Source organism: Typopeltis vanoorti, chromosome 15, assembly GCF_054136105.1.
Source record: "Typopeltis vanoorti isolate ZY-2024b chromosome 15, IOZ_Tvanoo_1.0, whole genome shotgun sequence".
NCBI classification, from domain to species: domain Eukaryota; kingdom Metazoa; phylum Arthropoda; class Arachnida; order Uropygi; family Thelyphonidae; genus Typopeltis; species Typopeltis vanoorti.
The window spans coordinates 37,876,497-37,900,033 of NC_143563.1; the positions used below are offsets into that span (position 1 = coordinate 37,876,497).

Here is a 23,537-nt window from a genome sequence, read left to right on the forward strand (position 1 = left end):
TGGGTACTAGTCGATTTTCTTGAGTTTACGGGATGAAAAACCCGAGTTTCCGGGAGGAAAAACCCGTTTGCCCGTGCCAGAGATCGACTAACTCGGGAATCGGTCGAAGAAAGGCTTAGGATGCATCATTTAAATATTTCAACGCAAGCCTAGTAAATGTTGGAGTATATGTGTGAAAATTAATTAATTTATTAAATTACTGACTGCATTTCTATGTATCGTGTTAATATTTCTAAAAAATTCTGATATAGTCAATGCTTACAATAATGGAAACAAAACATGAAAACAAAAATGCTGCATAAATGAAAAATTTTCGAAATTTAAATAAAAAAAAAGTAGATATTTTAAATATACAGTTACAATATTTTCATTTTATTGAGAGAATGAAATACATATATGTCCTTACAGTATCTTTTAGCATGCTTGAATTAAACAAACAAGGAATAATTAATGAAATGTTAGGATTCATGCAACTAAAATTAGCAGGATCTAAAATTGAGACACATCCAGCCTTCAAATTTCAATCATTCAGCCAATTAGCATTAAACAATCAAGAATAACAAATGAATTTAATCCACAAACGATATGAGAACTTATTCTAAACTTATCCATAATTTTTATACAGTGTCAATAAATAAATTCCATTTTGTTCTTTGAGGCAGCGATAATTGAGATACTGGATTTGCAGAGCGTGATCGATTCGGACAATTCTGGATCTGATCTCCTCTTGGCCCTATTGACGCCTTCATGAAACCTGATCGACTTTTATTTGGATAAACTTGCAAATGAGAAGTAGCTTGATGAGCATTTGTTGAACTCGTTTTGAGATCTGATGGCAAATTTTTAATAACTGTCGTGTTTCCAGAGGTTTCTTTCAGATTAACTGCATGCATTTTATCCATTACTTCTTGTAACTTCTTTTTGTGGCCTTTTGACAACACATGCTGTTGTAAGGTAATGGGACAAGGAAATCTTTTGTCACAAAGACTGCATTTTAGATAGTGTAGTATGAATTTCGACGGATTTTTATCATCAAATGATTGAATATTATTTCCTGAATTCGGTTTTTCTTTGTAAGGTGAACAAGACAAAGATTTTTGGTGCAAAACAGACTCCGAAGAATTTGTTTCTTTGTCATTCTTCTGTAGAAATTCATTGGCTCGTTCATTCCCCAGTTCAACCATAGATCTACCCAGAAATGATTGTTCAACTTTTCGTGTTAAATAAAGATCTTTCGACACATTTTCAGTAACGTAAGTCTTTAAACTTCTTACTGCTTGTTGCTTTCTCAAATTTTTCTTATGCCCTGCACTAATCAGGTGTTGTTGATAAGGTATAAGACCACTACATTTTTTATCGCATAGTTTGCAGTGGATAAAGGCAGGCTGAAAGCTTTTGCATGATGCCTTATTTTTGTATGATGGCTCATTCATGGAAGATAAATTTACAGCTTCGCTTCTTGGAGGTAGTGCAGTTGTTCCACGCTGATCTGAGCTAGAACTGGAGGTAGAATATTTACTTTCTGATGGCATGCATGATGGAGCATACAATTTTGATGTGGTAGGGATACTACAAAACATTGCGCCAGGTGTCTAGAATAAGTGATCTCTTCATAAAATACTTTATCTGAAAAAAAATTATAATAATAATCTTATTAAATATATTAAGTCAATGATAAAATTATGAGTCGTAATAAAAAAAGGATTGAGTCAAACTTCGTTTCTCCAGTATATTATAAGGGCTCATGGCATAGTGATGAGCTTCGACAAGATCATAACTCATTATATCGCTTCGATCATTTGTCATCATCGTAAAAAAATAATAAATAAATAAATAAATAATTAAAAAAATAGTCAATGTATTTTTATGACATGTACGGAATGTGTAATAATTAGGAACCACATGCGTATTAGGATTCGTGTAAAAATCGGCAACCGATTTGTACACAAATACGATAAAGGAATTAATGTGAACAGCATTTAAGATGTAATCATCCATGTCATTTTGATATTCAGCAATGAGCTATTTATTTAAGCACTTTGGAGTAAGTGGTTCTTCAGTGACTAGTATCTTTCACATCCAAATCTTTAGTAAGAAGTCTAAAATACTAGTCGACGCAGAAGCCCTTAGTGAGAAATCATCATCTTTGTAGCATCTGAAGAGAGGCCATGTGCTCCCAGTGGAGTAAAAAGGAATAAACAAGTAATTAATAAGTATCTGAAGAGGTGGGAATTACTCCAGCAAAAGTGAACCTCCTCTTCTCCGAATATTTTGAAAACTAGATCTGAATGTCGCCTTAGAACTACTACAATTTTTGAAATTTTGATATTCAGGAGATTAACAGTATTCGCGACTCCAACTTTACATTTAAAAAAAAAAAAAAAAAGTTATTATCTAAATTCGGAGTTAGGGTTCTGCTGGTCTATGGATCAGCGGCACCGCAAACTGGTACTGGCGTACACATTAAGCACATTTAGCCAGTCTCATTGGTCGAGCGATTAGCGTATCTGCTCTCCAACAGGCTGAGCGTTCGAATCACGCTGTGAGCATGGATGTTTGTGATTGTGTTTAGGTGGGAGATGAATTTAATTGCTCGGTGCGAGATCACCATCCAGCTTATTCTGGTTGAAAGGCTTACCAGTTGTTTATTCATACCTATTATTTTTCAGGAAATAACAACGTATTATTAATTATAATAACTTCAGTTAACACTTCTTATATTTCTGCAACGTTATCATCAGGGATCACAAAACAATGATATGTGCACTCAGGCACTAACACTGGGCAAATCAGGCTGCAGAAAGGCAACCAAAGTCGAGCCTCCAGTTAAATGACACTCCTAGTGCGCTAAATATGGTAGGTCTTGACCATTGGGCTGAAGATCTGAGGATGAGGGCTTCCCAAAAAACCTTCAAAAATCTGAGGTTTGAAAATTTCTCAGGGCTAAGGCAGATTCCAGGAAAAGCCTCTCACTCGGTCTCAGATCTTCAACTCAATGACCAAGATCACCCAATTTAGCCGACTAGGAGAAGAAATTAGGACTGTAGGCCTGACTTGCTTGCCTTTCTTCGGCTTCATTTACCCAGTGTTAGTTTTTGCGTGCACATAGCATTGCTTTTGTGATCCCCGATGATGGCAATATATTGTGGACGAAATATATATGAAGTATTAATTAAAATTATTATAATTAATATTTAGTATATTATTTCGTCCAGCTTATTGGGGGCCTGAAGTAGTTTAAAAAAGTGCAATGTTTGGTCGCTGGAGCAGAATTCCCGGGCTATGTAAAAGATAAATAAAAATGCAAAAAATATGTGTAGTATTTGGCCTCCCTCGATGAGTCTCTGACTCCATGGAGGCCTCTCTTAATAATAATAATAATAATAATAATAATAATAATAATAATAATAATAATAATAATATAAAATTAAGAACGAATGGTGAAAAAATCTTTAGATCATCCACTCTACGAATGTACTATGGATTAAATAAAACCTTAAAACTTTACGTGAGTGGATCCACATTAAAAAAAAAAATAATAATGACTAATATTTGCTTCCACCATGCAGAAATCAGTCAAATGACATTGCAAAATCTAAATACACCAGTCCTTTATCTGTTATTGTAAATACCTTATTACAAATTGTAACTACTGACACAAAACCTATCTTTAATAAGCCCACTTTGGCTTCTATACAGAAGTTTTTTCCGTCACTACCCCCCCCCTCTCCATCTATAACTGTTCCTAACCTAACTCACCCCGTCTTTCTTTCTCGACACTGTGGATTGGATTTTATTCACCTAATAACTGCTCTTCAGTGTTAACTTGTTAAATGTATAGCAAACTCGTATATATAGCAGAATTTATTCGTGTGCGTAAGAATAAATTAGGAATAATGAAATTAATCGGAACGTCTTGCAGGAATTTGTGAACGACATGAAAAATATTCGTCCAGATGATAATTTCGAAATTTACTTTTAATATAATTTCCTGAATCAGTTTCTTGTTTAAAATTTTTAAACAAGTAAAGCAATGAGGAGACGATACCCTGAAAGATGGGCGTGATTTTTGGTCGGTTTGCCTGTTTGGCGCAAGTAAAAAGTTTCTCATAAGTCTCATTGCTACGCGAGCTCGAGCGCGCGCACATGTGGGTGTGCCTTCAGTAGTTATGATTGGGATTCTGACCTTGGTCTCAGTAATCACGAGACGCATGAGTTCTTTCGATTGTGTGGATGTTTTGCAAATTCTTATATTATTGTTATTGTTATTATGTGACACCTCCAGGGAGTCCAAAGACTCATCGAGGGAGAGTGTGCCAACAGCATCGAACGACTGCTAACCGCGCTCAAACTTGCTTGACTTTTTGCGTGAGCCATTAGTAGCAGAGGCTCTACCAATCGACCAACATTTGCTGCATTCTTCGTTTCTAAAACCACCTTAGGCAACAATGTCTTTTTATATTTTATGATGTGTAATTTTTTTTTCTTTGAAACCAACATCAGTGGATTTTAAGCTGTAACGTACATTTGTCCAATAATTACAAAAATATGTTGCCATTTCACTCTTAAAATGGCAAAATAATGACTAATATTTTGTCATTATTTTGAGAAAGAAGTTGCAGGAACAGTGTGAAAATATGATTCTTTTTGTTGTTGTCTCCCGCAAAAAAGTTTTCAGCAGGCCTTTGAAAATGTTAGTGGTTTGAACTACTAGTCTATAATCTTAATGCTTTCATGGGTCCACTAGTGCTTTCTTTCCTGCCAAGTCCCCCCCCCCCCCACCCAGGGTTCCGTGCATTGTAGTTTTGTGGTAATGGATTGCCCAATAGCTATTCAATAGTTGTCGAAACAAATGTATAGAATAAAACCGAAATGAGCGCTGTTACTGTGCTACTCTCGCAGAAGTTCTTGCAATTTTTTTTTAAACTATATTGTGATGTTCAGCATTCCATATTCTCTAGAAATCTCATATTCTTTTTCTTTTTCATTAAGAAATTAAACTTTAATTTCTAACGAAAACACCAAGAGTTTACTAGATGTCACAAAAATTATACGGTAATATATAAAATAATTAATAAAAAGTTAATTGACACCTAAATTTTTTAATAGCATGGAGCAGTTTAAGAAATATTAACGATGTTAGGTGAGGGTTAGGAAAGAGAGGAATTTTTCAAAGACATCAATTTACAAAAATGTAATGAGAAAAAAAAAGAAGAAAGAAAAGAAGAAAAAAACTAAATAAGTAAAATAATAAATAAATAAACCCTCGTAACTCTAAACGAATGAAGCTCTAACAAGACGCACAATTTAGAAGTAAATTAATAATAATAATAATAATAGATCGGCTGATTTAGGATGATCTCTTAAAAATCTCAATTATCCCTTTCTCCCCAGCAGCAACCCCTAAGAATATTAAATAAATAAAATAAAAATAAAAAAAGCTGCTCTTGCGTGAGTGGCATTAAAAGCGACTTTTGAGTAACACGAATTCTTCAAGTTGGTTGCCAGCCAAAATGAAAGAAGTCTGGCAGTGGGATGCCAGCTAGGCCTGTAGCCCAGCACCGGGAGTGGCATTTCCTTCATTCCAGATGTCATGGTTATCCTGCCAATGCTCAGTCGTCTGAGCTCCGTTTGTTTTCCCAGGCTGCACTACAAGAAGGGAAGGGGGGGACTGACCTTTGGCTGAAAAAAAAAAAAAAAAAAAGGCCGTACGTTGAGCCCCATGAAATGTAGAGTAGAGACCTAAAATGGCTACCTGGTGAAATGAAATGAATTCGTGAAATGAAGAACAGAAGTTTTAAAAATTACAGTTGAGTAAAAATAATATATCTGATTCATTTACTTATAGTAACCAGTTCCCAATAATTAATAGCGTTACTTCTTAGCAATTAATCATGTCTTTGAAATGCAATGAACTTAAATTTGAACCTTCAAAAAAAAAAAAAAAAAAAAAAAAAACTGCCTGTATATATCCCGTTAATACGCCATTCTATTATTTTGTTCATTATTACATACATGCGTGCGCGTGCGTTAATGTGCCTCATGTAGCAAACCATGATAAGTTCTTATGTCGCAAATAAAGCGGTTCAGCGGTTCTTAAAGAGTGACGTATTGTACAATGTATCATAACTCAATCTGGGATGTGCGAAGGAGATCGCATGGAAATTAAAAGCAGCAATGCCATTAGATTAAAAAAAAATTTTTTTTTTTTTTTAAATCCACTTTTACGCTTACTTTTTTATGTTTCTTTAGTAGTGATTTTTTTTAAACTTCGTATTTCAGTTTGTATTTTAATTAATGACAATTTTACTTCATGACTTTTAATTATTATAATTAACAGCGAGTGCTTGAAGAATTCTGTCATTTAACAAATAAAACGAAAATGATTGGGTTGTGGAGAAACCATTGTGCAAAAAGTCGAAAGTTCCTAGCTAAGTATAGGTTTGTTTACAGGAAAGTTATTATAGATATTATTACAACTGTCGGGCACAGCTGTTATATTTAAAGCTTTTTTTTTTTTTTTTTTTGTAGTCTTTGAAACTTTTTTTCAAAAAATAAATAAATGTATTTATTTATTTAAATAACAAATACTTTATTTAAAAAATAAATAAATGTATTTATTTATTTAAATAACAAATACTTTATTTAAAAAATAAATAAACGAATTCAAAATTCTCTTCCTTTATGCGATGTAATTGATAAGTAGAATTTAAAATAACTTCGCTATGAATAAGTAAAAATCAAATAAAATCACCAGTGATAAAGTCTTTGAATGGTAGTTTCAAACTAATGAGAACTGACTGACTGCTTAGATCAATGCTTTCCGAAACCCTTTATGATGAGAAGTTGTCAAGTAACTGCAGGTAAAATCCTGGTAAAACATTATGAACATTTTTACGATTTCTGGTCCTTTGATTTTCTATTTGTTGTTTTGTCGTGTACTCCACCTGTTTTGACATTTCTGTGAATTTTCGAACTGTTGGTCAGATTACTTTATACTGCTCGAACTGTTTATATTTATTTTTTAAGGCATTTATTTGCCGTCACAGCTCCAAAATTCATTGTGTGTGTGTGTGTGTGTGTGTGTGTGTGTGTGTGTGTGTGTGTGTGTGTGTGTGTGTGTGTGTGTGTGTGTGTTGGCTTTTAAATCTCAGCTTAGCAGAAATATCTGGAACCTTTAAGCACGAGGCCTAGAACTAAAAATTATTCTAAAAAAAATTATTTTATTATTTTAATTTTTATAGCAAACCATTTTGGGTAACTTTTCCCTGCGCATTTAAAAATTTACGCAGTTATTTACTAGGCAGGAATACTAACTCCAATTAGACAATAAAAGAAATAAATGCACAAATAAAATACAATGTGTATTGTATGAATGTCTTAGATGATGGCAATTCCAAATACACAATAAAAGAAATAAATACATAAAAAAATACAATGTGTATTGTATGAATGTGTTAGATTTGCAATGGGCATATTTTCTCAAGTATAAATGGCGTAGAACAGTAATATAGATATCATTTCATTCTACATTCGCTCTGGATTCCTTGGAAATGTTATATAACAATAATAGATGCCGGAAAAAAATTTTATCTTATTTTAACAGGACACGTAAAAATTTTTACGATTGGAAGAATAGTTGGCACCGATTCCTATCCAGTAATATTGTTTTCTGCTTCCAGGAGATTATTATTTTTAAGCATATTTATAAAATAAGTAAACAATGCCAGCAGCCGTCAACTCTTTATAGCAAAGTAACTGACGATTCATCAGTTCAAATGTGTGACGCAATTACAATTTTCCTCAAATGATAACTTTCATTTACACATTAGATGTTTTATCATGGTCAAGAACATGTGAAATAGAAAAAAAAAAAACCTTTAACTTACCTGCCAGGAGTAAAAAGGCAAACACTGGAAAATATATTACTTTATAATTAAAACACTTTAAATGGAGTGTTACCATACTCATAACGTTTTCGCAACTGCTTGTATTGATTAATAGAGGTCGCCATTTAGAACTGGACCGTTGCATTGTTTAGATATTTTTATTACGAGCTCTTTAATCATGTGTTTGTAATTAAATTAATTAATATATGAAGTCAATATTCTGTTGAGATCATATATCAGCTAATTGCTTGAGCCTGTAAATATTACTGGCTTGTGTGGATATATTTGATATCGATTGGAAAGAGGAAAGATCAAGTGGCAAAAAGGAAATGGAATTCATACACCTTCTAAGAAATAATTACTTAGGGTTACCATATTCAGAAAAAAAAAAAAAATTACCATATTCTAAAATGCTAAAATACTGACACCCCATCGTCTGACCAACTCGTTCCGGACACAAACATCTAACACAAAAATAAATACATATGTTTGAAATCTTTACCTTTGTAAGCTTTTCATTAATTAGGTGTGATGAGTATGCTTATTAGAACACACAAAAATATGAGATTTTAAGTGTCATCATAAGTCTTATGAAACAAGAATAGGCCTACATGAAAAAGAATTAGACTTATCACACTACATACATTATTTTGCAACCCATGCATATTTTTCACTGTACCTAATTTTCTTTAGCAGTTCTTTATTTCGACATAAGTAATCGAACATATTTTTACATGTAATATGTCTGTAATTAAATTTAACTATAGCAAGTCCTTTCACAGATCCTATGGTAAGTCTATTTCTTTCCTTCGTCCACTGAGCTTGTATTAATGAAAAGAGCCTTTCAACATTGGCATTGTCACCTGGAATTGCAAACAGAAACGGAGCCATCTTTAAAATTTCATTGTACTATTCTTCACTCTTACAGAATTCAACGTAGTAACACCATTTTTTCTGACTTGACACTTCTTTCCCAGGAGAGTTCTTTAAGACCTAGCCACTTAAAACAGGAAAATTCATTAAACTGTTGCATCCACATGTTCAAATAGGCTAAACACTCTACATAGAGTGTATGGTAATTATATTACACCAAAATTTTTTATCCCAGATTTGAAGCGATCACTTTCCATTTTCTTCAACATGTCCTTTGCTTTCAATGGTACGAAATGTTAATTTTTCCTTTCCTGAGGAAGATCATGTAAAGAAGATGGTATTTCCATTACATCAATAAGGGAGTCTTCCTTCTCTAGCCTGCTAATATGTGAATGGAACACACCAATTGATTTAAGAGCTGGATACATTTGAATTAGTCTTTGAACAGCAGGGTACAAGGATAGCCATCGTGTTTTACTGTGATTTAAAAGTTGTTGGTATTCTATATCCACAAACTCACAGAACTCCTTGAGAGACTCCGCACAGAACAGTGTATATTAAAAAGTAATCATATATTTTAACTATTAAAGTTTGTAGGTCAATGTCAAGCAGGTCTGTACCATGTTGGATGCAATTATTAATGATGTGTGCAGGGCATCCCACTCCGACCAATGCTTGGTTAACCATCCTCTTCAAGTTGGCAAATACATTATTGCCTTGACCTCTTGCAAGACCCCCAAACATGGTATTGCAATTATCATCCCTAAAAGAAACACATTTATTTTGAAGTCCCAAATTGTTTAGTGTTTCACTGACATAAGTTGAAATAGTTTCTGCAGTTTTATTTGGTTTGCTGCTCTCAACATTCACTACTTTAATCTGTATACCTCCATTCTTGTAGTCAAATTATTGAATAAGGATAGGAAATACTTTCACATTACCATAGTTACTAGTATCTATTGAAACACCTATAAAGGGAATATCTGTCATGGATTTGATTACAGTTTCTATCGAATGGGTAATAAAGAACAGAATTTACAACGGCTTGTGGTTTTGTGCGACCACTCGACACTTTGGCTGCAATTTTTGAATCGCTGAAAATTTGTTTCAACAATCCAGGAGCACAGTCCATGGAATTGTAACTGTTGTGATGAACAATAGTATGATATGCAAGGGCCCCTTCAGCAGCACTTACACTGCCTTCCAATTCTGAATTTAGCTTGATAAAATTATCACTTAATTTTCCTGTGGAACTCTGTCCCCTAACACACTTTAAATGCTTTTCTGTTTTCGCATGTACAGTAGTTCCAAATCTCTTGTCCCATGTCCAAGTCTCTTGTTCCTTATCCAGACCAATCGCCATCTTGGGAATGGTGGTAAAAGTATTGGAAAAGTTGATTAAAGCGAGAATTCAAGAAAGGTGGATAAGAATACGATACTCTATGGGGCCAGCATGGTGTTGTTAAAGGTCATTCCTTCCTTAGTAATTTATTAACTTTTATAATACAGTAACAGCTGAGTTGGATGGGGGAATGGCTACAATGATACTTCTGGATTTTGCTAAGGCTTTTGACAGAATATCCCATGGAATTTACCCAAATTAGAACAAATGGGGATGGATATTAAACTGGTGATATAGATAAGAGAATGGCTCATGGACAGATACCAAAAAGTAGTGTATGGAGGAGTAGAGTCTGAAATGAAGCAGGTGACCAGTGATGTGCCTCTAGGCTCTGCACTTGGACCATTATTGTTTATTTTGTACATAAATTACATAGGAAACGACTTGATGGGAGATAGTTGTTTGCTGATGATGCAATTTGGGTAGTGCAATAATAAACCAAGCTGATGTAGAGAGTTTGCAGGATGATTTAAGTAAGCTGGCAAAATGGGAAAACGGTAATGGATGTCAGTTCAATGTGGAAAAGTGTAAAGTTATGCATTTTGGGATTAAAATATTACCAGCTGTGTACCACATTGATGGAATGGTACTCCAAGAGATTGAGAGGCAAGGGAGGTTAAGTTCAGACGGCAGATTGCTAAGGTATCCAGGATAGCTCGTAGGATTAGTTGGTTATTGAAGAACACACTAACATGCAGAGATAAACAAGTTATCTTTGCATGCTAGTGCACAGATAAAGAAGTTATTATTCGTCTTTATAAGGCGTTGATATGTCCACGCCTTATAAAGACGAACATTTAAATTGCTAAAAGGTTTTTCTATAAGATTGATGCAGGAGAAATATTTCAGCAGTGGAAAGAACAAAAGGTCATCCCTGGAAATTAAGTAAGTGTGTGGTCAACAAAGGTGTGAGGACTAGATTTTTAGTTTGGAGAGTGGTCAATGAATGAAATGCATTGCCTGACTCAGTTGTGAGTGCTTCATCTGTGAATGAGTTCAAGAAGAGTTTTGATAGATATTGTGTGAATAGTTTGGGTCTACTATGATGAGTCTTCTGACTCCGTTAAGATACCCATATAATAATAATAATAACAAAAAACAGCATTACTGTTCCAAGTAATGCTGTTTTTTGTAGGTCATATGGGGTCACTTCGTTGATGTTTAATTGCTGTAAATAGTTGGATACCTCTTTAAAGTCATCACAATAGTTATCGGTGCACTTGGTGAAACTTCAAAGAAGCTATCCAACTATTTACAGCAATTAAACATCAACAAAGTGACCCCATATGACCTACAAAAAACAGCATTACTGGGAACAGTCCATATTTTACGACGCTACTTGACGGAATATTCTTAGATTCTTGGGTAGAATCTGAATTGTTCTGTTTAACAAGTCAAATTTTTGTTTATATGATATCTTGTTTGATTGTGTATCAATTATGTGAATAAAATAATGATGATAATAATAATAATTTATTGCTAACGGTTCAACTGAAAATTCTAATGTAATATGACACGTGGTTTCTTATCTGTTATTTTACAGACTCAAATTATTAATTTTAGTCAACTGAAATCATCTACTCATTTTTCCCAGGATGTCCTGCTAAAGAAGAAAGCAAGCTTCAATGAGGAAGTTGAGGTGAAGCAGAAAAAACGAATGAAACGGATTTTAAAACTGATAATTAGGTTATATCGTTAAATGACCAAACTTGGGGTGCTTAAGGTATTTCGAGAGATAACATCGAAAAGCCATTTGTGGGTCATCATGTGCTGGTAAAGTAATCTAATGTAAAAGTAGATTTTAGCTCTTCATCATCCAGAGTCAGAAATGAAAGACTACGTGTCATGTATTTTGCTCATTATTATTTTGTCCATTAATTGCAAATTGACTTAATTCGGAAACTTTGGTAGCAAATTTGGGGGTGCTGTGAAGATAGCTCATTAGCTTCTTGCCCTATACATTCTGTAATTTCCATCCATCTTATTCGGGATTCTTATTTTATAAGTCTACAAAGCGAGGGGGGAAAGCACTGCCTTTTTGATTCTCTTAGAGGGAGTAAGTATGCGAGAGTATACTTACTCCCTCTAAGATTATATACGACATCCAGATCCCTAATGTATGTTACACAGTATGTTATTTATCTGAAATAGAGTAGGTTCTACGGTCGATTTTCTTGAGTTTACTGGATAAAAATCCGCTTACTCGTAATAGAGATCGACTAACTCGGGAACTGGTCGAAGAAAGCTTAGAAATTTAGTCGGCGACTAGAAGTGAACTTCTTCGGGCGACCTAACGATGCAGAAGCAAACGGCACTTCCACTGAGCTACACAGACCTTGTCTACCGCGCGAGCTATACATGAATGGGCATTCAAAAATATCCATTAAGATCTTTTACGGGCTCATCTACAAACTATATCATTCTCATTTCCTCCATGTTATGACTGAAGAATATCTAGATAGATCAATGAAATTTAATGAAATTTTTGGAAAAATCGTGTAGAGGATGACCTCTTTCATGAAAATATCTTCTAGAGTGATGAAGTAACTTTGAAGTTTAGTGGCCATATCAGTCGGCACAACACTGCTCATTGAGCGTGAAAATTCGTACGATGAAATTGAAAATGATGTCAACACACTGGCCTTCCCTTAATATTTGCGAGGCCAGGAAAAAGTACAAAAATATTTAAAAGTTATAAATCAAGCTAACAAACTGTTAAATAAAGTAAGTTCTATCCTCCTAGATTGAGAAATATGCTTTCATACCGACAAAAATCAAGACATGTGTGAAGCTATGGTTTTTTTTTTCTTTCTTCTTCTTCTTCTTCTTCAAGTGTTATCCTCTAGAAGGAGGTTGGCAACCATGTCACGGAACGTTTTTCTTTATTTTACTGTTTTGGAACATTTATGGTAATTCAAACCAGTCCGATCCTTAATGTCTTCACACCTGGGATCTACCTCTCCCTCTTTTTCCATTCAGTCTCCCTTCTAATATTAATTTCTGAATGCCTTCTTGTCTAGTTAGATGTCCAAAATATTTGTTTTCGTTCTTTAATTATTTTCATTAATGTTCTTTTCATTTTTGCTTTCTTTAAGACATCTTTATATTACATTTTCTCTGTCCATGATATTTTCAACATTTTTCTGGTAGTCCACATTTTGAAAGCTTCTAATTTTTTCTCTGCTTCTTTATTTAGAGTCCATGTGTCACTGTTGTAGAGAAGACTTGACCAGATATAGCATTTTATTAATACTTTTCTTTGTCCGTGTTAATGTCTCTGGATGTTAGAACAGTTTTCATATCAATAAAGGCTCTTCTTTCTATCTCTATAGTTCTTTTTATTTCTTTAAGGGAATTTCCTCCATCTGTAAACATTTGTCCCAAATATATAAAAGAATGAACCTGTTCAATTTTCTGTTTGTTAACAGTTATTTCTTATTTATTGGTTCTTTTGATATAATCATGCACCACTTTGTTTTCTTTGAGTTAAGAGTTAATCCCATGTCTTAGCTTCTGTTGTAAATTTCTGTGACTAAGTTTTGAAGATCATCTTCAGATTCAGTTATAAGGACTGAGTCATCTGCATACTTGAAGTTCCTACCCCCGACTTTTACACCCTTCAATTCTGAAATATCTTTAAAAACTTGCTCACTATATTTATTATACAGTAAGGGTTATAGCACACATCCTTGTCTTACTCCTTTTTTGATTTCAAAGTTGTCAGAATATGCATTTTTATATTGAGGCCATTTGATTCCAGTATATATTGAGGCCATTTGATTCCAGTATACATTTGTAATTATACGTAGATCGTTTCCTTTTAACCCATTATTCTGCAGGATATGTATTAATTTCTTGTGATATATTGAATCAAATGCTTTGGCGTAATCAATAAAAGAAAGATATACGCTTTTCTGGTTATTGAGGGTTCTTTCACATCGTCATCATCATCAACAACCATGGGTCCAATGCCCGTAGGTGTCTTTCACATAATGTTTTCAAATTGAAAATTCCTTATCTTGTACCTTTGTCTTTTTGAAAACCTGATTGAAGGTTTTCTGTTTCAAAGTGCCGTTTATTCGTTCTAGGATTATTCTCAGAAATAATTTTGTAACATGGCTTGTTAAACTTATTAGTCTATATTCTGAACATTCAAAAGTTCTTGGAAATTTGGAAATAGTGACAAAAATTGATTTCCTTAGATAATAGGGGATGTATCCTGTATCATAACTGTTATTAAAAATAACCTTTAGGCCATTAATTGTGTTTTCATTTAATTTCTTTAAATATTCGATAGAGATCTAATCAGGGCCCGGTGTTTAACCTGTTTTCATTTGACTTAGAGCGTATTCTATTTCTTCATATGTAATTGGATCACCATCCATATTTTGTATATCTAGTGCGTCTGTGCGATCAGAGGCAAAGTTTTTTTCCACATTCTTTCCACCTTTTTTAAGATATCTTATGTCTCTAGTAACATTTTTCTTTTAATTTGTCAGAGCTTGGATTGATTTATTCGTTTCTTTACTATTGTGTTTGTTGTCCAATTCCTCTATTTCTTTACATTTTTCATTTAGCCACTTGTCTTTAGCCTTCCTGCATTCATTTTTTATAATTTTACCGTTGTGTACTTTTATTTTTTCGTCTTTTATTCATAAGTTCTAATACTGATTCTGTCATCCAGAGTTTTTTCTTATGGTATTTAATTATGGAATAATCTTGTTAGCCGTCTCATATATTGCACTTCTAAAGTTTGACCATCTATTTTCAATTTTCTCTGTTTTGCAAAGTATATTGTCTTCTGTTTTATATCCTACATGATTTAATTTCTTCCTAATTTCTGAGTTATACACCATTATGTTGTCAGGTATATTCAGAGCTGGCAAGTCTTTCAGTATGATTGTTTTTAAAAATGTTTTTTTTTTAATTTTTTTAGTTTCATTTTTAAAGTAGACACAACAGGGTTATGGTCTGAACCTATATCAGCACCTGGCTGGGTATGTTTTAATGTTGGTTATATTATTTTTGTATTTATTATTTTTCATTATGAATTGCTGTTATCTGGGTTTGTCTAAGTATATAGTCTGCGCTTTGGATGTGGAAAGAAAGTGGTCATTATGCGGAGGTTGTTTTGAATGCAGAATTGTATCAATCTCTCGCTTCTTTCTTTTGCCCAATCCAAATTTTCCAACAACTGGATTTTCTTCCCCTTCTCCAACCTATACATTCAAGTCACCAATCACTGTGAGTATCTCATTTGATTTTACATATTCAATATATTTTTGTAAGTTATTATAAAAATCTTCAATTTCATCATCATTGTGAGTCATTGTAGGGGCATAAACCTGGATAATTATGATGCTAAAAGGCTCTGAGGCTAATTTAATAAATATCATTCTTTCATTTATGGCCCCATTACAGATTTCAAGATGTCCATGTCTTTTTTAATCACGAAACCAACTCCATATTCATGCTTCTCTCCGCCAGAATATACAAATGTAAAGTTTTTTTTTTTTTCTAGTTTTCCCGTGTTAGGCCATCTTGTTTCACTAATTCCCATCACATCAACTTTAAGTATTTTCATTTCCTGTATAAGGGTGTCAAAATTCCCTAGTTTATATAATGTTCTCCAAGTTCCAATTTTCAAGATTCTGTTTGTTTTCAAACGACGAATATCAGATGCCAACCTTCCTTTCGGATTTAAGTTGACATCATCATGGAGTGCATTTTCAGCGCTCGTTTTACTCAGTTTCAGTGTCTTCTTCCCTGTAACTATTTACAGCTTGGGACGTTGCAGAGGTTCCAACTTCCAAAGCATAGCTTGTAAGATATTTCTGTTTCTCCATGGTCGACTATAGGACAGTAACGTGGTGAGGCCCCGATCTCTTCCACATCTGCAATAGCCAGCTAACTTTTCTCACATTGCCAGCCGTTGATCTGTATTCATATTCTTCTGCCTGCCAGTTGTTTCACATTGCCGTTGATATCTGAATTCTTCCGCCAATGATGAAACAACAGATGTCATGGGTTTTTTATGACTGAAATTCAGCAAAATATCAAAGATGATTGAATTTAATTATTATTACTAGTGTCTGGGGGGTTGTTCTGTGGATGGGCCAACGATGTTTGGATGAGTAACAAAATAAACAGATGAATAATTCATAAATTATCACATATTTATTCCATTAACGCGATTATTATATATTTATTATACAATAAGCCCCTCCGTAGCGCAATTGGGAAAAACGACGGTACATGGCGCAGTTCGATTGGAAAAGAACTGCGTACGATTCTCGTCATGACGATAACAATCTTTGTATGGCTTTTTTCAATTAAAGGTGAGTTAGCCGATCTCATACGAAAGTAGCAAGTTATTATTTTTTTTTCCTTCTCTCGGAAACTAGGGTTTTTCATTCAGCATACAGACAAATCAACCAGAAGAACATATGGTTTACAGACAAAAATACTAGCGTGGTGGTGGTGGGCAGCAGACGGCGTTGTGTGAAGGAGAATGGTATTGGCGCTTTGTGTAATTTGTGGATTAACAGGTGGGGACAGGGAGTTGTAGACTACTCTCTCTCTCTCTCTCGATGAGTCTTTGGATTCCTTAGAGGAATAATGTAATAATGATCCTGAATATTCAATTTTTCTCTCTTATTTAATAATTTTTTTTAGTGTTTGTGATATGCGGGAGCCTTGGAATGTGCCCCACAGTGACAGGTGACAGTTATGTGGGCATGCTGAACAATGAACTTTTAACATCTGTGATTACAAATGGGATTACAGTATGATGTGGCACTAGCTCATTACAGTATCGTTTGGCGCAATTAGTTGAACATTTCTTTCAGCCTGAATGAGTTGCCTTGAACAACTACCTGCAAAATCTTGCTCCGATGTAGTCTTTACAACCATGGCACTCTAAAGAATGCAATGTATACTTATTTTTCAAATAGCCTGTTTTGTTGGGTCTAAATATTGTTATGCACATACATTGTATATAAACACACACATACATATTATGCTGTTCTGATATATAAAAAAAAAATTCTCCGCTTAAATGTGGATTCTCTGACTGCCCTATCACTTTTAGCCTACTCTATATAGATGATCTGAAATATATGGATGTTTACAGTGCAATTGATGGCAGAAGAGAGACAGAGATATATGCAAGAGAAGGATCACCTCTCCTGACAGTTTGGGTATTATGAACTGCGCCTAAAACATATAAAGCTACGAAACCAGTGTATAATGCTCTTAACGCGAGTTCTGTCTGGTTCATTTGCAGCAATGAAAAATCCCACTGCTATATGAATCCTCTAAGAGAACTAGAAGTGCTTAAGGAAGGAAATGAACCCAGAACACTGATAAAGACATTAATAACAAGAAGAGACAGATGGATTGGACATATCTTACGGCGTGAAAGTCTGACGAGAAGAATAATAAAAGGCAAAATCAAAGGAAAAAGAGAAAGAGGAAGACCAAGGAAAAGATACTTTGATCAAATAAAACAAAGCACTGGACTAAAAACATACTACAATATAAAGAGAAAAGCAAACAGAAGAAAAGAATGGAAGGAAATGCTGCTGAGCTACCAGTCATTAGACTGATGCAATAGATAGATAGATAGAACTAGTAGGCAAAATGGCAGTGATTGATTTTTTTTTTTTTTTTTTTTTTGCATGTATGATGCGTAGTAAAGAGGAAGAGAACATGATATTTAGAGGGATTAATTGAGTGGATTGCTTGGAATTACGGCCGAAGCAGCTAAATCTACGAGGATAGGTTATTATGCCTGCTCTTCTGACATTTTACCACCTGTTTTTAGAAGAAAAACAAACAAACAAACAAAAAGCTTATAAAAGAAAACCTCTGTTATCGCGGTATGATACCAACTCACCTTCAGCGCTGAGAAGTTTAAATAACTTATAAGCATTCCTGGCATTCCATAAGAGATTTGAACTCAGTTCTTTTCAACTGAGGAACAAATGTACCATCTTCGAGACTAAAAAGGATACCCTTTTACTTCGGTATGAGACAAACTCCCATAAGTACAGTACATTTGGAATTATCTTCATACTTTACCCTTGTCACAGTTTAAAAAATGCAAACATATTATCTTCATATTTTAAAATTTTATTTCTACTTCTGAAAAGTTCAATAATTACAGACAGCATGTTTTTACTATAAAAATGAGATATTGACCTGTATATCAAAGTGACTAATACCACTGCAAATTCCAAAACATGCACATTACACTAAATGTGGATCAAGGCATCTAAATTTACAAAAAACAGCAGATAAAAACCACTCTTACTATGCAGTAAATATCTGGCGTAGCAACTAAATAACATTGTAAGTGATGTTTTGCATTCATAGCGCTAGGTCGTCCAAAGAGAGTGGTTCTCGGTTCAAATGCAGTCTGAAACTAGATTTCTAACCCTTTCGTCTACCGGTTTTCGAGTTAGTCGATCTCGAGCACGGCAAAACGAGTTTTTTTCTCATAGAAACTCAGGTTGTTAGTCTTGTAAACTAAAGAAAATCGACAGTAGAACCCACACTATTTCAGACAAATAATAGATACTGTGTTAGGACTACGAGATGCAGCACTTGCTGCCTTTCTTCATCGAGTCACGTTTATAATTAGTGATGGTCTTGGGGCAGCTATCTCTGATTGGATATCAGTAGTGATTGAATTCTCTACTTTAAAAGTTTGAGATAGGGATTAAACGGTTTTGCTTACTTCCTATAAGGAATAAAAGGCGTTAGCTCAAAACTGTGCATGTGCGGTGTAATAATATTAAGTTTAGGTTAGGTTTGTTTGCAATGATAGTTTAAGAAACTAAGACCAAAACACTTCATTATGCAGTTTCTGAATGGTTAGCTAGTGGACATAAAAATCGTTTCCAGAAAATTAAATTGCTCCCATAACACTTCTCCTGGAGCCCTAATACATGAATACTGTACAAGGTGGCTATCAAACATTGCCGGCTAGGTGCACCTGTTCATGGTGACTGTCTTTCCAGATGGCACAGGTGTGTCTCTAGCAGGAGAGTGTGCCACACCACGGTGCTGAACTCGTTCGAGTGTGGTTTTTCTCAGCATGACGGCGAATTTCTATATATTGAATTCTCAGAGAAGCTGAAGTAAGAAACTATCATAATAAAAGTTTGGTCAAACAGTTGAACAATGTGACCAATAAAATATTCACAAAGAATGCATCCTCTCTCTCTCTCTCCATTTTAGCCTGCATGTGATGACGTTCTCAGAAAACCGTAAATAACACATGTAATGAAATTATCATCAAAGAGTTGAGCAACATGAGTTGCTGGGATATCTTCAGATGTAATAAGGACTGAAATTCTCAGAATAGAAGCAAAGCAAGAAATAATGCTATTCCAGTGTTATGGTTGATGAACTAGTAATACATAGGAAAGTCAGTAAGCAAGTTACAAGTAAAAGCAGAACAAATGAACTGGAAGTGAATGGTTTTCAGTATGAATCACAAGGATGTCTAGGATGATGGCAGCATATGTGGCAGATTTGCATGCACATATTATGTAGCTATCGTACCCGATTAGAGTGAATCTGTCGATCAGCGTGCTGTTGCGCTATTTTTTTTTGGGGGGGGGGGGGAAGGATTTCCTGGAAAAGTCATTCATAAAGAGATGTATTCGTTCGAAGTAGTTTACAACTGGATCCACAAATTTTTACGAGGCCGCTCAATACTTTACGATGAAGACCGGTCCGGTCGTCCTGTCGAGATTGCAACAGAAGCCACTCTGTGATTGGTGGAACAGATGATCCAAGATGACAGGTAGATAACGATAGACTGCGTAGTGAGGGCAACATGATAGTCTAGCCTACAGCATAATGCATTATGGTTTAAATTTTCAGAAAGTGTGTGCCCAGAGAACTAAGCTCTCTCAACACAATATGAACCAAACAGGTTTGGCCATGCATTTTTTTTTCCCCTATGCAGATGAAGAAGAAATCTTAAACAGGATCGTTACAAGGAGTAAATTGTGGATTGACTACTATCTACTCAAATCAAAATGTGCTTCAGTGTAATGGAAACATCCCACTTCACCAGCAGGCAAGAAGTTCGAGGTTATGCCATCAACAGGAAAGTTTATGCCTATAATCTTTTTGGACAGTTCTTCATTCCCAGGAAGTACTGCTGGCTCATTTTCAGAAGCATGGTGAAAATGTGAACGTCACATCGAACTGTGACTGTTGAAGCTTCAAGATGAATTAGCCAAAAACTTCTTGTCAGTCGGTAAGGACGTTTTTGGCAAATTCACCATATGTATCGCTCGTGCATGACAATACAAAACTTCATACATCTTCAGGAATCCTTGAGATAATTCAAGAACTTCAGCGGGAACCACCCTTCAACATGCCACCTCACAGCCCAGACCTTGTCCCAGAGCGCCTTCACCTGTTCCAAAAAACAGCACCTTGTGGCAAACATTTTGCTGGTGATCAGAAGGTTGAAAATGAGATGCGGAATCGGCTTAGACAATAGATAAGAATCTATGCTAATGGATTGATAAAGCGATGGCATAAGTGTATGTGTTGAAGGGGAATTATGTAGAGAAAAGGGAATGCTTTCCCCCCCACAGGTTTGTAATTTCACTTATTTTTAATAAAAAGAAAGTCAAATTACTTCTTCTCGTAATAACGAGACCCACAGAATAGATATCTGTAGAGGAAAAGAAAATGTCGTTTAGCTTTCTTTTATTACTTTGAAAGTGCTCTAGTTCTTTAATTGGGTTTATCATTTCAACTTAGTCCGTGTGGTTAGCCTAGTGGCTCTGCGCTTCACAACCATATGTCTGGGGAAGGAGTGTCCTAAGTTCGATTCCCGTCCATGACGTGAGGAGCTGAAGGATCTTTCTCAGCCATAGCCACGTTAGCCGGTCTTGGGCGTGGACAGCAGAGTTTTTCTGGCTTTTTTTTTTTTAAAGCAGGCAAACTGGCCCATGGACACACACGGATTACAGTCAGGAACACTGACCCAACCATAGGTCTGCTTCGTCAGCTATGCTGGTTCCGCATCCCGGACAAAATTTGGGGGGACTGAGATGGTGCCGTAGATTCCCGTATAAAGGTAACTAACGGCGGTTATACCATCACACGGAAATTTAATTTAATTTCAACTCGGGCAAGTTGTGCGCTGTTCGATAAGGCTTCACTACCCATTATTCTTGATTTTCTACTCATCTCATTTTCCATGATCAGGTTTATTTTATTATTTTTTTCACCAGGCAAGTCATTCCAAATCTTGTGGAGAGTTACTTTATGGCTGGTATACCTTGAGAATCAGCCGCTCCTCACCTGGAAGATTTCAAAACACCCAGTGTAAGTTAATACAGACCGTAATATATACTTGTATAACGCATATCTGCATAAAAAAATAAAAATAGCAGTTTCTTATTTATTAATTTTTTGTTTCTTTTTAATTACCCCATACCAAACATGCATTTCTCGACTTTTTATTTGCAGTGATTACATCAAATGCACACATACACATAATGTGTATCTGTGTGCATTTCCAGCGGAATATAAAATAATAATTTTTCAGTGTGCTGTCTTTGAAGATATTTTTCACAGATACTTACTGTACACAACATAATACATTAGAATGCATTTTTCATTGAGTTGCCCTCCCGCAATGAGTTCTTGGACTCCTTGGAGATGTCATGTAATAATAATAATAATAAACGAAATTATATGAATATGAAAAGCAAATTCCATGACGCCTTTTATTTACGAAAAAAGTGCATTTGAAGCTATCTTCATGTGAAACAGAGCCTAACAGGACAAAATATATCGTTGGTTGCTGCTATAAGCCGGAAACTGAATGATGCATATGGGATGTAAAAAAAAAAAAAAAAAAAAAAACCCTCAAAATGAATATCAAGGCAGATAATTATTATTATGGACTACTTCAACTACAGAGGCAGACTCGCGGGAAGAAAGGTCATATGGGTAGAAGAAAATGGAATTTATACGGCTACAATTTCTGCAGTGATAGTGATGAAGGTATTAGAGAAGTCAGCCAGGCAAAATTCAGGAATGGACAGATAGGATACTGTATGGAGGCCACATGGTTTTGTGAAGGGTAGGTATTAATGCCTCAGTAATTTACTTTCCATAATAAAATACCAGATGAGTTGGATAAGGCAACACAATGATAATGCTGTATTTTGCAAAAAAAAAAAAAAAAAAAAAAAAATGTCAGGATACCGGACTTTTATATAAATTGGAGCAAACAGATTTGGATATGAAGTTAGTGACTTGGATTAGAGGGTGGCTGACAAATTGACACCAGAGAGTAGTATATGGAGGAGCAGAGTTCAGGAGAAGGCGTGTTATTAGCAGTGTGCTGTAGAGTACTCAGATTACTACTATTTTTTCAATAACAGAAAGCTATGAAATATTTATTTGTGCTATAAATTTATTCATATATGCTAGGAGTGGGAATTCAACAAGAGATTAATGAGATGGAAAGTAATGCATTTGTGGCCATTTGGTGTAAAATAGAGGTTAACAGGAGAAAATATATTTGCTAATGTGTAAAACTGGGTATAGTAAATAAGGATGATATAGAGTTTTTGCAGGGTGATTATACAGATTGACAGTATGGACTACAAGAAATTAATGAGGCTAGGTTTAAGGATGCTGGTAGACTTCAAAGTTCAAAGATCGCATTGCAAAACTGGCTAAATCAAATCATATGATTACTTGGTTATTGAAGAATGCACTGACAAGCTGATGAAAGTTTATTTTTCACTTGGTTAGAGTATAATAAAATTAGTTTAATCCTTTATCCAAGTGTGAGCAAACAAAGTTTGCGCCTGAAAGTATCTTCAGGACTGGGATAAGGTGGTACAACACCATTTCTGAGGTCATAATTGTCAATATTTGTCGTAATTGTCGACAGGACAGCGCCGCATTACGCTTAGGTTGCCAATTTAGCTCTTTTTTTTCTTCTCTAGCTCCAAAAAGTTTAATCTAGTACATAACTCCAAATCTAGCTCCTTCAGAACTAGTTTCAGCTCTTTTTAGTTGTTTTTATAACTTATTGTTAAAGAAATTGTTTTAAAAGTTTTCCAGATTGCATTTGATAAGGAAATGTATTGTATGTTTGGTACGAGCATCGTACATGTTTCGAATGCATGATGATGTCAGTCAGTCACATGGCCCAACAGTCTGCCATTTTGTCGTTTTAAAGTTGATATCACCGCTACAAGTTAGTCTTTGCACAGTATTCTGGTTGGTAGTTACGATAGCGAGTGGGAAGTTTTCCAAAACTGATCAAAATTCGTTGCAGTAAAGAGTTGTGTATCCTTCTTCAAAAATGAGTAAAG

General features: G+C 34.9%; 1 protein-coding gene across 1 annotated transcript; it reads right to left on the reverse strand.

Annotated features, from left to right (window-relative positions):
• Positions 1-371: 371 nt before the first annotated feature.
• On the reverse strand, positions 372-7,973 carry LOC150098641 (uncharacterized). Its single transcript, XM_090405649.1, has 2 exons — positions 7,890-7,973; positions 372-1,626 (listed from the first exon to the last, which is right to left on the reverse strand). The coding sequence occupies exon 2, from the start codon at positions 1,578-1,580 to the stop codon at positions 618-620; it is 963 nt and encodes a 320-aa protein (XP_090261775.1). The 5' UTR covers positions 1,581-1,626; positions 7,890-7,973; the 3' UTR covers positions 372-617.
• Between the last annotated feature and the right edge of the window lie 15,564 nt (positions 7,974-23,537).

Bases quoted from the DNA above. Each gene is read 5' to 3' on its own strand.
- LOC150098641 (XM_090405649.1), bottom strand. From the start codon at position 1,580: ATGTTTTGTAGTATCCCTACCACATCAAAATTGTATGCTCCATCATGC.